The sequence below is a fragment of the Morus notabilis genome, unplaced genomic scaffold, assembly GCF_000414095.1.
Source record: "Morus notabilis unplaced genomic scaffold, ASM41409v2 Scaffold1289, whole genome shotgun sequence".
Classification (NCBI taxonomy): domain Eukaryota; kingdom Viridiplantae; phylum Streptophyta; class Magnoliopsida; order Rosales; family Moraceae; genus Morus; species Morus notabilis.
The window spans coordinates 122,612-141,918 of NW_010356868.1; the positions used below are offsets into that span (position 1 = coordinate 122,612).

The following is a 19,307-nucleotide window of genomic DNA, read 5'->3' on the forward strand; positions in this document are numbered from 1 at the left end:
AGAAAATTTCAAGTTTAACAATTGTTTTTTTTTTGTTTGTTATTTATGTCACTATATAATATTTTAATGTCATTATAAAAAATAATCCATAAGTTATGAAAGATAACTTACAGATTATTAATGATACAAGATAAATTTATAACATTTACAGAAATAAAATAGTGTTACATTAAATATTATTATATTATATATTTTATTGGCGAGCCTTTCTTCCTTTCCCCAACTGATAATGGGAAGTAGGTTAGTCCTTAAAAGAACATGTTCGCTCCTTTGTCATTAGGGAATCCGAGTAGTGGAATCCCATGTGAACCTTGCAACGCTAAATACTCATATTGGTGACTGATAGCTTAGTCAATTATTGACTGTCGATTCCAAACTCATCAACCATATCATTTTTTTTCCCAAAAAAAAAAAAAAAAAAAAAAATTTTGATTTATCATCGCAAATATTTTATTTACGACGACATGTCGTCTTAAATTAGTCGCCGTAAATAATATATTTGCGATGACATAGTTTTGAAATGTCGTCACAAATATAGGTTTTCAAACATTTTGCGACGACAAATCTAAAGTGTCGTCGCTAGTAATTTAGACAATTTGAGACGACATTTTATCGCAAAAATTATTATTTTTTACCGTACTTTCCTAATAATATTAATTATTAAATATATAAATTAGAAAAAAAAATAATAAAATGAAACAATAAAATTAATATTTGTTAATAAATGATTGATATAAAATAGTCAACACAATAATAAAATAAGTCTTAAAAAGTAAATTAATCAAGAAATACTAAAAAGTATTGATAATAAGAAAAATAAAAACATATATTTTAATCTCCTAAATTAGCAACATCGTCGTCCTCATCGTCATCCTCATCCTTGTCTTCTTCATTTCGCTCCGGCGGCGGAGGAACCAACGGTTGGGGACGATTAACTGGCAAGAAGTTGACGTTGGGATTCATCAAGCGCATGACTTCCATCATCATCTGCTGGTTGTCGAACATGTTGCATTGCTCGATGTAGAGGTTGTTCAGCCAGTTTTGGACATGCTGGGGAAAATTAACCAAAGATGACCCGTCCTATTGCGAAGCAGATGATGAGGTGGAAGCACTTGAACGATTCCTCTGTGGCAGTGTCAGTCCCAATCCCTTACTGTGTGCTCTGCGCTTGCCTAAGACTTGGGACATAATCCCCTCCTCATTGACCGTCGTGGATGAATCTTCCCCAGCAGACAGTGTCATCTGCGTGGTTCTTTCCACCTCCATCTGAGCCTGCAAAGGTAAATGAAATAAAAATAGTATAATATGTTATGTTAAATATGAAAAAAGAAATAAGTTTAAAATTACTTACAAATGCTTGTTCCGCGTCCGGATTGATAATATTCTGCCATGACGGTGAATGTCACCCCAATTGTCAATTAATGATCTTAGCTCCTGAGTCTCATATGAAAAAAGAAATAAGTTTAAAATTTACTTACAAATGCTTGTTCCGCGTCCGGATTGATAATATTCTGCCCATGACGGTGAATGTCACCCCAATTGTCAATTAATGATCTTAGCTCCTGAGTCTCAGAATTTGCTTAATCAAGTTGAACGTGTTAGACTAATTATTAAGCCAAAGTGACAAAAACTTAACAAGTATGCAAATTAGTATTACCTTATCGAAACGATGCTGGGAGTATGACTTTCTACTAAGGAAGCTAGACCACTTTTGACTGCCACGGTTTTGTTGATTTGTAGTAGATTTTTTCTACTAATGATCATAGATGAATTAGTAACATAGTTAATAATTAAATAAATCAATTAATCAAAAGTAAGAAGACATAATGAAATTGAACCTGAAAAGGAGGGGACGTAAAACGATCACAGCAAGGTCCCCATTGCTCTTTTCTCCTCAAGTTTTTAAGAGGATTTTGCCTGACAAAATCCTTATTTTCTGCCCCTCCCATCTTCTGGAAATGTCTATGCAAGGTAGTCTTCCAGTCTTTGTAACATTTACTGGCTTCACGGTCGACTACATCTCTAATGATGCCGTTGTCGCGGTCGTAGTCGAGGTTAAACCAATCTTGGAATACATTAAAAAATCAACAAATAAATCTTATTTATTGTATCCACAATTAAAAATTTTTAGAACAAATTTTGTTTCAAATAGATACCAACATGCGATTTTGAATCCTCATTTTATGCTCCTCAGGCACGTCCTTCTAGGCATTGTAGTGTGGGTCACATATATCTCTTATGTGCAAGCTGACAGCACTGTCAAAATATTTGGCGTTTTCGCCAATCGCCTGCCATGAACCTGTCTCGTCAAACAAGACAAAAAACTTCCCATCTTTTTGCACTTTCTCCACTATATCTCTACCTATAGCTACTCCTCGGTTTTATGCTCCTCAGGCACGTCCTTCTAGACATTGTAGTGTGGGTCACATATATCTCTTATGTGCAAGCTGACAGCACTGTCAAAATATTTGGCGTTTTCGCCAATCGCCTGCCATGAACCTGTCTCGTCAAACAAGACAATAAACTTCCCATCTTTTTGCACTTTCTCCACTATATCTCTACCTATAGCTACTCCTCGACCAGACCGACGTCGAGATGTCAGCTCCGAAACTGTAAGAATAAAAATAACAAAATTTATTATAGAGAGTTCGACAAGTAACAAGTTTTGAGAGTATGTGTTATAGCGTATAATACCTGACTGACAATGTGCCGAGAGTCTCGTCGGATCAGGTGGAGGCTGTGATCCTCCTGCAGAGCCGGCGCATGTAGCTGCTGGGCTAGACATTGAAACGTTGTGTCGTAAAAAAAAATTTTGTTAGAAAACACTTATGGTTTAAACACCTCCGACACGGACAACTTGTTGAGATGTTGAGATGTCGCTTCAGCAAATTTGAGTTATCCACTAAGACTGTTGTTGTATGTATTAAATTCTTACAGTGCACATATTTTCCAAATGGATTTTGGAATTTCACCAGAAAGCATATTACTGCTGAGATCAAGGTATTGAAGAGAAGTCATGTTTCCAAAACCTTCTGGAATGGATCCATCTAGCTTATTGCCGCTAAGATCAAGTTGTACAAGGGCAGTCATATTCCCAAAAGATTTTGGAATGGGGCCTCCTAATTGACTGCTTCTAAACTCATATCCTAATTAGCTGATTCTAGGATCATATATCCTATATTTCGCCGCCTCTAAGACTAAGGTATTTAAGGGAGGTCATATTCCCAAAAGAGTTAGGAATAGAACCTTGTAATCCATTGCCAACAAGATAAAGGGATTCAAGAGCAGCCAAATTCCCTAAAGCTTCCGGAATGGAAGCATTCAACATGGAATAAGAGAGGTCAAGATGAACAAGGCTACTATAGTTGCACAACCATTGAAAGATTGAGGTATCTTACCTCGCTTAGCCTACCGATAAAACTTAGGTTGGTCGTGTTCTCAACTATGAGGCGGAAACCACTCAAGTCTAAATACTTCAAGTAGTGCATGTCAACCAATGAAGGACATATTTTTCTTAAAATTTCAACAATCTCAAAATTCAATCTATAATTCATATTTCAAATTATATACTAATTCTAAAATCTCTAAATCAAACTTCAAGATTTATAATCCATAATTATACACAATTCAAATAACAAAAAACTCATACATTTTAAACTAAAAAAATACAATAATTATAGAAAAACTTACAAAATTCAAACCCACTAAAACGGGGGCTGAAAACGACAAGATAAACAGGGGCAAAGGGCGGCGGCGGCGACGGACTTTGGGTGAGATTTTGGGATTTTTTTGGATGAAAAAACAAATTAAACTTATAATATTGTTGATTTTGAAGATAATACAAGGAGATTTTACGAGTTTGGGGTCAGAAAACCGGAGAAAACCGGTGAGAGTCCGAGAGAGAGAGAGAAGCCGATTGGAAAAAATGGAGGAAGCTTTTCTCATGGGCATATAACATATTTTTTTGCGACGAGAGAAAAAAATATAACTTAAAATTATTTACGACGATACCTATATTATTTGCAACGACACATGTTGTCACAAATATAATTCAATTATTTAGGGTTTAGGAGGAAGGTTCTGGAATTATTATTTGCGACGACACCTATAATGTCATCGCAAATAATTTTTAGGGACCCACCCAATTTTTCAGCCTTTTATTTTACTGAGAGAATACAAAATCACTTATTGCGACGACACAAATTAATGTCGTCGTAAAAATATTTTTTCACTTGCCAAAATAATCCTTTTTGCTCGGGGGAAAATAAATAAATTAAATTTTATTTGCGACAACATGTGTCGTCGTAAATAGTTAATTATTTACAACGACATATCGTCACAAATAATGTTATTTTGGCACTAAAAGTTTGTGCCAGACAAGATCTGCCGCCAAGCAAATATTTACAACGGCATGTGGGTTTTTAACGACGACAATATTTTTTCAGTTTTACAAAAATATGTGTGACGAAATATTTATTTATTTGCGACAACAGTTATCATCGCAAATAACCCAAATTGTAGTAGTGTCATCGGCAGTGGCACATGGGAGACTAAATTTTGTATAACTTCTAATATGGATGCTATTTCTATCTTTAGCTTAAGGACCTTTAAGGGACAAAATTAACGATTTCATCTAAAATTCATACCATTCATAAGACACTTTTTGAGTTTAAAAACTATTTATAAGACAAAAAAATTAACTGCAGAGATTCATTATAGAGAGAGAAAAATTCAGAGACTATTCATGGATTTATTCTTAAATTAAAGAAAATGTTGGTCTTGATCATTTATCAATATCATCAGTGAGTAAAAGGTGTCACTCACGCTATTTTTTTTTTCTTAATTTGAATTTGAGATGCGGCGATTTAATTCACTTTAATATATGTGCACGTGTTTATGTTTATGTTTATGGTGAAGATACGAAGGTTGTTAGAACTCTACGTTTTTTCCTTTATGGGTAAAGAAATGCTCTACAATTTTCCTCGCTCAAGAATATTTTGCATAAATAGGCTACTAATATTAATTAATGGAAGGTCCTAACTTAAATAATAATAATAATGATAATAACAATAATGAGTGGGAAAAAAAAATAGAAATCGAGAATGTTATGGAATTCTTAAAACCACGGGACAAAAACATGATATTTTTACATAATATCTCGGAGATTTACATGCTTTTGTCCTTTACTTGTAGGAGCTACCTCGGGTAACATGGTTCTTTATACATTTGGCCTCTTGAATTTGTAGAGGTTTTTGATAACTTGGCCCTTTGAACTTTAATTTGGATAAATTGTCTCCCAACTTATAAAATAATTATAATATGTCCCATTAACTTAATGATTGTGTTAAATTGATTAAAAAAAGTATATTAAAAAAGAACAAAATTGATAAAATGGAGTACATGGCAATTATTTTTAAGTTGGAGGGGTAAATTGTTAAAATAAAAAAATTAAGAGGCGAGTTGTTAAACATCTATAAACTTAGAGGGCAAATGTGCAAAATATATGACTATTCAATTAAAAGTTTATAATATTAAAAAGGAACAAAATTGATAAAATGGAGTACATGGCAATTATTTTTAAGTTGGAGGGGTAAATTGTTAAAATAAAAAAAATTAAGAGGCGAGTTGTTAAACATCTATAAACTTAGAGGGCAAATGTGCAAAATATATGACTATTCAATTAAAAGTTTATAAGTTTATGAGCTTCAACATCATTTAACTTTAAAGAAATCTTTACTATTCAATTAATCTAACAAATTAGGATTGGAATGGGCAAAATTCGCAGAGTTAGAAGTCTTTGTAAAATTTAGGCTAAACCCAAACAGTGATTGGTACACCGTCTAGACAAAATTCTCAACAAGGACAAAAAGTTTATTATTATTATTATTATTATTTTATATTTTATTCGTGGGCCTTTCTTCCTTTCCCTCTTGATAATGGAAAGTGGGTCAGTCCTTGAAAAGAGTAAGCTCAATTTTTTTGTCAGTAGGGAACGTGAATAGCATGAGACATGTGGAATCCCTTATGCTCATTCCTTTGTCAGTAGAGAACGTGAGTAGCATGAGACATGTGGAATTCCTTATGAATCAATGTGTTTGGTCGGTGGATTCGTGTTATGGTTCAGATTATAATTCGTAACTTGTTATAATATTTTTTCTCATAAAAATATACGTAAATTGAGAATAATTCTAAATCATAATTCTGAATGTGAACCACACGTAAAGTCTCCTTACATATCTTATTATTTATTTAATTTACGTGTTTAAATCAATAATTTTAATTCAAAATTTAAATTTTATAAGAGAATCATTAGCAAGACTTTTTTTATTTAAATTTTATTGAAAAAAAATATTACAACAGAATAAGAATTATGAGTTTAAGTATAAAAATTAAACAAACCTTAAATACTCATATAGGTGACTGATAGCCTAATCAATCATTGACTATTGATTCCAAATTCAAAAACCAGATTTTTTTTTTTTTTTTTTTAAAGAAAAGATCTAACCTAGCCATTTCCTCACTCTCTCACCTCCCTATCTTTTTCTCTCACCAGCACCGCCTTTTGTCGACACAGAGATAACATTGTCGTTCTCATCGGCATGAAAAACTAAATTTAATATAACTTTTAATATAAGGACTATTTCTAAAGATAGAAGATAATTTAAAATTTTTTTATGAGATAAAATTAAGGGTTTCATTTAAAATTTAACAAAAAGAACATTTATAAAAATACTTTTTGAATTTAACGACTTATGAGACAAAATTTATAACTACAGAATTCGACAAAATTTATAACTACAGAATTAATTTTAGAGAGAGAAAATAATACAGAAACTATTCATGAATTTATACTTAAATTTAAAAAAAATATATTGGTATTTTTCATTTTTTAATATATTATCAGTGACTAAAGTGTCACTCACGCTATTTTTTTTTTTCTTTGAATTTGAGGTGTGGCGATTTCAACTCTACAGCTTGTGTTTTAGGCAAATGTGAAAAATACTATTAATTAAGGTTATGCCACCAACCATCAATCACCCTATATATAACGTGTTTATGTTTGTGGTGAAAGATATGAAGGTTTTTAGAACTCTATGTTTTTTTCTTTATGGGTGAAGCTCTACAATTTCCCTCGCTCAATAATATTTTCCATATATAGGCTACTAATATTAATTAATGGACCTTACTAATATTAATTAATGGAAGGTCCTAACTTATAAAAAATAATGATGATAATAACAATTGTTAGGTCCCTTTTTCAGTCGATGTCACAAGTGATGTTACAACACTGGTTGTGACACTGATGACAGTTACGTTGAAATTAAATCAGCAAAAACACGACAGAAAATTGAAAACGTGCGTAAATAGAAAGTAATGCAGGGGAAAACTAAAGAACACCAAAATGATATCGCAGTTCGGTGCGCATATCTACTCTGTGAGGCCATGCCCAGACAGTGAACAATCTACTAAGATAAAGAGATTGCAAACACCAATCAGTCTTACACACTCAAAGACTCCCTCCTTGATGTTGTCGCCGTTGTGGAGAATCCTCTTAGTGGCATTGTCCAGCGAGCACCACTCGTCTTTGAAAACTTTCTCCCGAAAGCAATACGTTCTTCTCCCGAAGAACCACCTTTGTTTTTTTTCACTCAACGAGCATCAAAGCAGCCTTTTTTCTGCAAAATATTTCATTCAAAAGCTCTCACACGAACTCAAAATATCTCTCCTATTTTCAGCCCTATGTCTACACAACACATTTTACCTTTCTGCACACTAATTCACCCTTTATCAAATATCTAAATCACCAACCGTAAATTGCCAACGATAACCACACCCAATAAAGGTAATATCTCATCCATTAATCACAAAATAAAGTCACCAACCCCAATGACAGCAAGGAGACCATAATTCCCATGATTCTTTCCTTAGATGAATCAGTCACAATGCTCCGGCGAAGGTCAACCAAGTAAAATGAGCAAATGCCTATTTTAGAATGCATTACAATCAATTTGTCAAAAAATAAGCTAATACAAAATGCACTAACAACAATAACGAGAGAAAAAGGAAAAAAAAAACAGAAATCGAGAATGTTACATGTGTCGTGGAGTTTTTCCTTGGATATATGTCTTGAAGTCCGAAGGCGCTGGCTAAGTAAAATAGAAGCCACGCAATTGGTGTCAAAATAAGCAGAGAAGAAAACAAAAAAGCAACCGAAAGCGCAATTAATTCCTTACTATATATTGCATGTGTGAGTGAGAGTATATGTATATATGTATATATTTATCTTGTGGCTGTAAGTTTATAGCCATATAAGATAAGATGAGAGCTAGATAAATATATAGATTCATATACACAGAGACAGCCAAGGGTAAGGTCTCCATCAGATGGGAATGAAAGAGAGAGGAAAGACAAAGGGCACCAATATATTATTACTAGTAATACATGTGGAAGCAAAGAAGAAGAACAAAAATTGGAAAAAGATGAATTATCCAAAAATAATAATGATAAGGGTGGTAAGGTTGTGGATGAAGAGGCTGACCAAGTTGGGGTTGGGCAAGGAAAGCTCTACTCCCCGGCGCATGCCCTTAGAATTGATAATATTAATATTAATATGGGAGTTGGAGGTGACATGATAAGGAGAAACTTCGGAGCCATCAAGGAGAGGCTACTGGAGAAGCTGTCGGCCGCCGCCGTCCCCGCCGACGCCCTCGACAACGCCCGCCGCATGCTGGAGAGCGTCCTCCGCGACGTCACGGTGGCCGCCCACGCCCTCTCCAAGGACGCCTTGCACCGCATCAAAACACATCTAGTTGATATTCTCCCTTCTCTCTCCCCTGCCCTCACCACAAAGGTCCACTAGTACTACTATTATCCTTATACCAATATTTGCTGCTTAATTTCTTGATTTATAATGATATATGTTATACTTTAATTACAATTATATATATATATATAGCTTAATCGCAACTTGAATAATATGCTTGATTCATTAGTTAAATGTCTCCTGGCTCTCTACTTAATTTCTTGATTAATCAAGTTGGTATATTTGATTTTTATGAACATGTATATCTATCTACCTTTGCATGCAGATGGTGGACGACGCGGAGAAGGAAGCAACTGCAGGAGCAGCAGAAGATGATAACAATAATAATTATAATGAAGAGATAACCGAAGAAGCGAGTAACGATCATCAAGATTCTGCTAGCACTACTCCGATATTGCTTAATAAACCATCTTCCAAGCTTTGAATTCCATCCTTAATTAGTTACAATATATATATATATATATACATATATATATATAGAGAAGAGAATTCTAATTTTTATATGGAAGTATAATTGGTGTTGTATGTTTATGCATGTGAGCTTCAGCTCAAGTCTTTTCTTCTTTAAGATCGAGAAGAATGGATAAGTACAAATCTATTATTACGAAATAGATGTTCTAAAGTAGGAAAATGCTACACTTATCATAAGAAAAAAATAAGTAAAACGGGCACTCGCATATAAACAATATTTTCTGTGAGTTAAAGTAGTTAGATCAGTAGGCGATTTATTTGAAGACAGGGATGGTTTTTATTATTGTGTGAAGAAGATAAACGCACAGAAAGTAACTTTTTCGTTTCTTGGGCCTCATTTTTGTCCGCTGTTTTCTCTCAATCTTTTACTGTACAAGCTTTAACCATATTTATTATTCTTTTTTTAACCCTATTTATATTCCTCAAAAACTAGATGAGTCATCTACGCGAGTTTCAAAGAAAAGACCATCAGACCATTTATGAGAGACAATGAATAATCTTGTTCTCAGTAGCGCGGAGGGTTTTATATTGTTGTAGTCTCCCAGCTCTCAAAACATGTGTTAGGTCACTTGTCAATACCGAAAAGAGTTTCTAATTACTTATCTAGTTTTTGAGGAATATAAATAGGGCTAAAGCTTGTCCAGTAAAAGAGATAAGAGAGAACAGAGAAAAAAAGTCAGAACCGGACTGGACCGTTGAGGATATGTATTAAAAATAAAAAATAAAAAAAAATAAAAAAAAATAAAAAAACCTTTGAGCATTTGAGAAAAACTGCGTAGGTTTGGTTCATATTTATTGACTTTTGCTTTAGACTACATATTATTGTTGTTTGTAACTTTTAGAATCTTAATTTCAAAGAATGATTCAGTTAATTTTTTCTTTTAATACACTAATAGTCTAAATTGCGATTTAATCGGACCAAATTCGATTCTGTTAGGGTTCATTCGGTTCGCTAATTCGAGTTTTTAATTCGAATTGAGATGTGATTGTTTCTGAGAGCTTTTTACTGTAGCAAAAACTTAGATGTGATTATTTCTGAGAGCTTTTTACTGTAGTAAAACTCGAATTCTAAATTTGAATCAGCGAAAAGAACGGGCCTTTTTTCAAATTGTTAAAATGATCCGGTCTGAAAACTTAACAGTTTAGGACCAAATCAGACTATAAGAAGTCTTAGATAAAATACGTGTAAAAAATACACAGATAGTTTAAATCTCATAATATCTCCAGAACTAGGAAAGTGAATATTTCAAAAAGACTATATATTCCTCTATTTTGTTATGTATTAAGTGTGATTATTTTTAAAAAGTTATGTTCAGGAGATTATACTCTAGAAAAAGCTCCAAGTCTCAAGCATCAAACTGCGTAACACTAGTGAACGTACACTTCAAGAAAATTGATTTTTTGCTATCAAAATTTGTGCTACCAAAATTATTTGGGTAGTAAAACCATGTTTTTGGAGACCAAAATTTAGTAGTATAAAGTTGACGAGTTCTTATTATCAAATTTGGTAGCAAAACACGATGATTTTACAACCAAAAAAAAAATATTTGGTAACAGAAAATATGGCGCCAAACGAAAATGATTTGGTGTCAAGACTTTTTGGCAACCAAAAAGAATTCTATAAGGAAAGTGATCTCCTTGTAATGGAATGGATAAATTTTACGAATTCTCTCTACATTATGATGTCTTTTGTGTCAATATGTCTCATAAATTATGATTTGTTACATCTGTTGATCTATGGAACGTCTTCAATTGTACTCTCTCTCTTTAAATCTGTCTATTTTGTAACGAGAGAGCATGTGATGTACCGGTGAGGAGGGAAAAAAAATCTTTTAAAACACTAGCTAACCAGCTGGAATTAGGGTTCCTCTTTGCAAATAGGGCAGAAAAAAAATTTAAAAAAAAAACAATATAGAACTCTGTGTTGTTAGCGTGTTAGATTGTAACTAATTTTCTGATTGGATTTTTTTATAAAAAAAAAAAAAAAAAAAAAAAAAAAAAAAAAAGCAACTCAAGGAGCAAAAATGGAGGAGTTTTGGCACCCACTAATTTATTTAAAGAGAAGGTTCATTGGCCAAAACATAACACACATGCCAATTAAATAAATAAGCCAACAAGCAAGAACTTCTATTAAAAAAAACAAAAGAAAAATTGAAAGATTTCAACTGGGTGGTAAAATTATAGACGTTCTAAAGATTAAGGGAGATAACAGATATGGTTCAAAATTCAAGTAACAAGTTGATAAAAGTGATATAATTCAAAAGAAATTTGTGAAATCTATGGTAATAGTGTATATAACTGCACTGATAACTCATATAACTACAAGCGTGTTCATAAATTATTTATGAATATCACAAAATTGCCTAAGCTAAGGCCAAAAAAAAAAAAAAAAAGTAATTTACACACACCTATCATCGTCAAAACAATAGAGCTTCAAGGCCCATCATCTCCATCTCCAATCAAATTACAAATATCTGAACATTCCACTAGACTGCACAAAAGCCAATTAAACATCTTTAAGTATGAAAATTAAGATGACAATTATCAAAGTTCTAAATTCTTAGAAATGCCATCAAACTCGTAATAGATTTTGCTTCAAAGAGTCTCCAGCAATGATATGTTTTCTATGCTCAACCCAACATTTTTCCATCACGTGTTTGATTTTTTCTTTGGAAGCTTATTAAATTGAAGTGTTAAAAATAGAAAAAAGTGTATAAAATATGAGAGTCCATTTGTTATAGGAGAAAACTGCAAAAGTTATCTTTAAAAGTGTTACTTCTCATTCTTAATTAATATATTTTCACTAGTATAATTATCTAACTAAAAATGTTATAATTAAAAATAAAATTCCTCACTCATACACTTTTAAAAGATATATATCTCTTTTCTCCCTCATATAACTTATGTATATACAGCCATATATATTGGGAGAAGCATATATATTTCAACATTACATCGAATTAAGGTAGACAGAAAATGTACCAGTATTTACGGCTTCGAAACCCTTCCTTGAATACAATCAAAGGTCTGCCAAAAAGAAAAAAAGGAAAAGAAATCAATCATGTCATACTAAAGTAATTTCTTTTTTTTTTTCTTTAGTAATGTGACAGTACTCAATATAAGAAATTAGACTTTCCGCAACCAAAAAATTCTGTTATTAAAAAAAGTTTTAGTAGCAGAAAAGGGCATTTTACGACCCAAATTTGATAGATAGCGGCAGTACTGCCGGCAGAAGTTTGCGGTACCTCCTGATGTTAAAAGGGCCTTCCCCAGGAGAGCCATCCCCACCTCGGATGCAAGTGGTGACACACTTGATAGTGCATGACTCTGCTTTCCTAGACTTTGGCTTCTGAATCCTTGGCTTTTTACAATCCGTGGGCAGCACGCATTCCCCCGACAGAGTCTGCGGTATGTTCGACAGAGTCTCCGCCTCCGGAGGCGCCTCCACCCCGCCTGCCACCGCCGCCGATGAAACCGCTACTACCACTGCAGCAGCTGCAACGGCAACCAGGCTTACCCTTGTGCTGCTGAGGCTGCATTTGCTGATGATGCTGACTCTACTAATAATGCCATTGCCATTCTTGATGCTGCTGCAGTTTACTACGCCAAATCCTAGTGGTGAAGCCGCTCTGTTAGAGAGGTTTGGACTAGTTGTAGGGACATAAATTAGCATTTTCTAAGACTGATGTTAATGAAAATAAAGAACCTTCTCTTGGGAGTTGCCATTTTTTTCCTTATCTCTTCAGCTAATGGTGGTCCCAGTACAGGGTTGATTGCTCTACAGCTCATCTACGTGTCTCCAATCTCCACCACATGATAATATATGCAAACTTGCCAAGGGCATGTGAAAGCAAGAGGAAACTGTTGGAGAAAACAATAGCTGCTTGGGATTTGAAGATAAAGAAAAAAGAAAAAAAAAATTCCCTGCTGCCACTGAACTTTTAAAATGAAATTCCCTGTCCACATCGCCAAAAAAATTGTGCCAAGAAACGACGTGACGCGCAGTAGATGTTTTTAACATTGGATCCTGACAAAGTACTATTTAATCCGGGCCGCATTTACCATGTCACTACACAGTAAGATTTTGTTCAATTATTTACCTTGTCACTACACAGTAAGATTTTGTTCAATTCTCTGCTCCATAGGTCACACCGATTTAGGTAAGTCACCTGCAATATGATTATTTAAAATTAAAGACATTAATTTTGATGGCTCAACATATAAGACGTTTTAAGATGAGGATTTTTAGTAATGAGAAAATTGATCGAAAACGATGGAAGATAATGTTATATTTTTTCTTTACCTCATTATTTGATGGAAACCTTTTGATGAAAACCATATATATATATATATATATATATATATATGTTATGTCTATATTATTATTTTGATGTTTTATAAAGGTGTTGTACACTTTCATAGATGGATGGTGATGATGGAAATATTATATATATATATATATTATTTTAAGTATAAAATTTCTTGTTGATGATAATTATTTTTTGATGAATAATAGAATGTACTTATTAAGCGTTATGCTTACTAGATATTTCTCATGTTGCAGCTAGGAACAAGAGCTAAGAATGAGGATGAAGGAGTTCGGTGTGTATGTGTGCGTGGTGGCGGAAACAGAATATTGAGCGACGCATCCTGAATTTATGATTTGAACTTTTATGCAATTATTTATAATTCCGCATATTTAAGTCTTTGTTTTATTTTATGAATTTTCGCCAGTTGAAGATGTTTTGTTCGGTTTTAGTAATGTTGCAACTATTTTTTATTTTTAAATGAAGTTTATTTGAATTAGTTAATAAGTCATGTTAAAAAGAATTAAGTTATTTTTATATTATTTTTTTATTTAGAGTACGCAAAATTTTATTTTTATCATAATTTCTTTAATTCCTTCGTGGTATGGTAGCTTTAATTCCTTCCCTGTTGGTTCGGTTCTGGTGCTATTAGTTGTGATATATGACTATGGCTGTACATGGGTTGGGTTTATATAGGGTAAGATTTTTTCTTATCCCGCCTCAAAGGGTACGGGTTGCACATATTTGGTCCCAACGATGTTAAAATAATTTTACAACCCAATGATGTTTAGGTTGGGTTGGGGTGGGGCGGGATGGGTTGGGTGGTCGGGCTCATCATTCAAAGATTAATGAAAGTTCAATCCAGAGGTAGAGAGAGCCGAGAGGAGAGGCGGAGAGGCAGAGAGCTAAGAGGAGAGACAGAGAGAGCTGAGAGGAGAGGTGGAGAGAAGCCACCGGTGCTGGAGAGCTTAAGGATCTAGGTCGATTGGTCGAGGAAGGACTGAAGATAGTCTATGTCTACGTGTGGAGAGGAGAGTTGCTAGACGGAGAGAGTAGAGCCTAGGGTTAGAACTTAGAAGATATGACTCATGCATGTTTGTGCGGGTTGGGTTAGGATATGCATGTTATTATAGGCTCAATCCACAAATCATTCTAAACACTTCAAGCTAGACATTTAGTGGGTTGAAAAATAAAAAATAATGTTATAAATTACCTTTTTTAAATTTGATTGGGATAGAATGAATTGTATTTAGGAATTGTTCGGATTTATGTACAATCTTATATATAACATTCTTCTCAACAAAAGAAAGAACTCGTCAGGATGTCGCATGCCAGATGATGTATTATCGCTTATAAAGGGTAAAAATATAAAAGACACGTAACATCTGATACCTTATAGTTAATAATTGACTAACTTCATCAAACAATAAATAAAAAAGTAATTGACGGAGGATTTCTAGAATTTAATATTATTTTACTTATGGGAAACCTTGGGCATGTTTGTTTGCGTTTTCATTTTCGTTTTTCACGGTTTTTAAAGTAAAAAAATGAAAACGGGTGTTAAAAACGTGTTTGGTACAATTTTTTTTAAAAAACAAAACCAAAAACGTTTTTGTCTTTTTGTGAAAATCAGAAAACGAAAAAAATGTGTTTTCATTTTCTCGTTTTCGTTTTCTGTTTTCTGAAAAACGGATTTCACTTTTTTTTTTTTTTTTCATTTTCTATATATTTAATAATATTATTTATTTAATATATTATTACATGTTTTCAAAAATTAAACCACCAAACGCAGTTTCAGTTTTTTTTAAAACTGAAATCAATCTCTAAATAAAACTACCAAACGCATTTTTAGAAATAATTCAAAAATGAAACTAAAAACGTTTTCATTTTCATTTTCGTACAGAAAATAAAAACATTTTGGAATCAATTCCAAACGCACCCTTTATTGTTAGTTTTGTTTTTTATTATTAAATATGATTAAAATTACATTAAAATTTTAAATATGCGTAGATTATGTCTCGTTTATTTTACCGATTTGAGTTTTTAATTTTAAATTTTTATAGTAAAAAATTCTCAAAAAATATCACATATAACTTTTTCTGCTACAGTAAAAAGTTTTTAAAAAATATTACATCTCAACTTAAATTGAAAACTCGAATCCGCGAGAAGTGAACGAAGCCTAAATAATTTTTAATAATTAACATAGTTAGTCTGGGATGTTCATGATTATTATTGTACTCCAAAATGGTCCAAACAGTTTTGAGCAATATGACTGACGTAACATTAGGATCAAATTTCAGATAATTGGGCTCTGGAAATAGAAACATGACTGATAAACCTCATTGTTCAGATTTCGGATTTCAACATGACTGATAATTACATCTCATAATTACAATGTTTGTGATTATAGACGACTGATATCAGATTTGTCCGACCCTCTTTCTCCATAAAAAAAAAAAAAAAAGAATGTAAAAGAAAAAAGTTCACTCACCATCTAAATTTTATAAAAGAATAGAGCAACATTATTAAAAATCAAAATGAAAAAAAAAAAAAATATATATATATATATATATTATTTGGAACATATCACATTCACACCACCTATGTCATTAATAGTTTCATGGATAGATCGATTTGGACGGAATTGGTTTTTCAATACTTTTATGTAGTTAAGGGGGCTATAACCATAACCACTGTCATCAGACGTCCTTAAAAACCATAGTGACATAAATGCGACAAAAGAAAAACTGAGCACATATAAATAAAATCATATATATATATATATGTCAAATAATTAATTTAAAATTTTCATCCAAATTACATATAAAATAAAACTAACATTTATTAAAAAATTCTAATTTATTAACCTTGACATCAAACACATATACGTTAACGATATTATTAATAACATAAACACACATTCCATTTTCTTGAAAAAATGAAGAATTTATCTTTAAGAGTGTATGAGTTTGAACCTTCATCCGTTATTTTTTATAAAAACCCTTTTATACTATAAGAAATTGGGTTACAAGCGACGACTAAAAGTCGTTACAAAAAATATAAAGTCATCGCAAATATATTTTTTGCGACCATTTGTCGTCGCAAACATGTCACCGCAATTGAATCGTCGCAAAGATATTTTTTGCGACCACTTGTTGTCGCAAACATGTCGCCGCAATTGAATCGCTGTAAAAAAAATTTTGGGACGACAAGTCGTTGTCGCAATTACATTTGCGACGACAATCGTCGCAAATAAGTCACTGTAATTATTTCGTCGGTTGCATCGTCAAGATGACATATCATTAAGTATTTGCGACAACAATTTGTGCATTCAGTTGTCGCAAAAAATGTTGAATTAGCTGACGTGGCATAAATGTTTTGACCACATTTGTCGTCACAAATAGTATTTTAATTATTTATTTATTTTTTCTCATTTTAATAATTAATGTTATATATTACTATATATTTAAACGCAATATTAAATATAATTCATGATATTATAATAATAAAGAATAATTAATTAAAAGAAAATAAATAATATAGAAATATAAATAAAAATTATTACGGTAGAAAGTAATTAATAAAATAAAATAAAAATATAATTATAGTAAAAAGTAATTAAAAATGTATGGAAATAAAAATTGTTACATTAATAAAAATCTAATCTCCTAAGTTAGCAGCGTCACTGGAATCATTGTCGTTATCATCAGAAGGATTTAGAGGCGGAGGACCTAGACGAACATACGGCAGGAGAGGAGTAACCGATGGGAACTGAATGTTGGGGTGCATTTGAGCCATCAAGTCATGCATCATTCTGAAGCTCTCGTACATCTGGAGGTTTTACTGGTAACTCCACTGCAAGTATTCTTCTACATGTGGGTCCGAATGTGTCGTAGAATATCCTGCCGAGCGTGAGCCAGATGACGACACATCCCCTTGATAAACCCTTTGAGGGAGTGTGCGACCCACTCCAGTCTCGTGTCCTCTGCGGGTGCCCAGAAACTGCTCTGTAATATCCTCCTCATTAACCGCTCCTGTTGTGGATTATTCAGAAGTAACAGACTGTGTCTGGATCTGCGTTTCCCTTTCTCCCTTCATCCGATGCTACAAACATTATAAGAATAATAATTAAATACATAATCCGATTTAAATAAAAAGATGTAATTAAACATTACGAGTATACTTACAAAAGTCTACTCAACTTGGGGATTAACCCATGTATCCCCATGACGATGAATGTCCCCCCTAGTTATCGATGACGGACATCGACTATTGAGTCCCTGTGGTAGATTGTATAATAGTTTGAATGTATATGAATATAGTGTAATCGATTACTAACTTAACATTTATATTGAATAAATTATTAACAAATACTTACTTTCTTCTCACAATGTTAGGAGTATGATAGCTGACCATGAAAGCTCGACCACTTTTGGTTGCTACGATTAAGTTTATTGATTCCTGACTTTTTCTATTTATGATTACATTCAGCGTTAATAAAATTAACATTTATTATATATAATAAAATAACATATAAAAGAGATCCAATTACTTGAAACTTGTTGGACATGAATCTATCGCAGCAATGACCCCAATGATCTGGATTCCTGAGGTTTTTAGGAGGGTGGGCACTAACTACACTCTCATTTTTCGGCCCACCAAGATCTTTAAAATAGTCATGGAGGTCACTTTTCTAATTTTTATAACATTTTGTAGCCTCCCTGTCGACCACAAACCTAATTATACCTTCATCGCGGTCATAATCAAGATTGTACCATTCTTGTAATACAATATAAACATGTTAAGTGATTTTATTATATTAAAATTTAGATTAAATTAAAAAATAATTAAGTTGAATAATTTATACCAGCAGACGCTGTTGAATCTCTCTCTTATGATGGATGTCCACATCCTTCCAGGCATCGTGGAAAGGCTCACAGACATCCCTAACATGGATTCCTACAGCACTATTAAACTAGGTGTCGTAGTTTCCAATTGCCTTCCAAGTACCTTCACGTTCGTCAAACATGAGTGAGCTTTCCATCCTTTGTCACTTTGGCTGCGATTTCATAACCCTTAGCCTTCCCTCGACCTCCACGACGTCGTCGAATTGCGGCATCCGGTGTTGTAGAATGAAATCTATTTAGTGATCATATAATATTGATGTAATTAATTTAACAAATTTATAATTATGTTCCAACATACCACCCTCACAGTGTGATGGTAACCTATAAGGATCGGCTCAAGGCTGCGCTCCCCTTAAAGAGGCTTTTCTCATCTCTTCAAGCTGCCACGCCATTCCTCCATCACTAGTTTCTTGTACTTGAGGTGCCATTGATTGGTTGACAGCCTATTGAGATGATTGCTTGGGAGGGATTGATGCATTGTTTGCCTGAGACTGTCTAGATGTCTTGTATTTATAACTAATGAGGCTCCAAAGAGTTTTCTGTTTTCCTGGGTGATTTGGCGTTCAATACGTGATCCTTGTTTCCCTTCTAGGTGATATTTCTTTTGCATATTCACCTTCCTGTTGATTGGTCAAACGCGGTTTGCTGTCCATTACAAGTTGATTCTTATTCTTTATTGCGTAGCTACTGAGAATTTAGTTTCCTTATGTGGAAGGCAATTAATCTCGCTCAGAGGACTTGTTACTTGTTTGCCCAAGTCAACTGTTGACCTCTTTTCTCATTGATTCTTCTAGCTTG

At 33.2% G+C, this 19,307-nt stretch overlaps 2 protein-coding genes across 2 annotated transcripts; one reads left to right on the forward strand and one right to left on the reverse strand.

Moving 5' to 3' along the window:
* Positions 1-6,003: 6,003 nt before the first annotated feature.
* Positions 6,004-9,248, forward strand: LOC21393739. The gene is made up of 3 exons (XM_024162800.1): positions 6,004-6,051; positions 8,510-8,851; positions 9,090-9,248. Exons 1-3 carry the CDS (start codon positions 6,004-6,006, stop codon positions 9,246-9,248), a joined length of 549 nt encoding a protein of 182 aa, XP_024018568.1.
* Positions 8,074-12,977, reverse strand: LOC21393740. The gene is made up of 4 exons (XM_010088775.2): positions 12,541-12,977; positions 12,278-12,322; positions 11,704-11,786; positions 8,074-8,147 (listed from the first exon to the last, which is right to left on the reverse strand). The coding sequence occupies exons 1-3, from the start codon at positions 12,966-12,968 to the stop codon at positions 11,729-11,731; spliced, it is 531 nt and encodes a 176-aa protein (XP_010087077.1). The 5' UTR covers positions 12,969-12,977; the 3' UTR covers positions 8,074-8,147; positions 11,704-11,728.
* Positions 12,978-19,307: the final 6,330 nt, after the last annotated feature.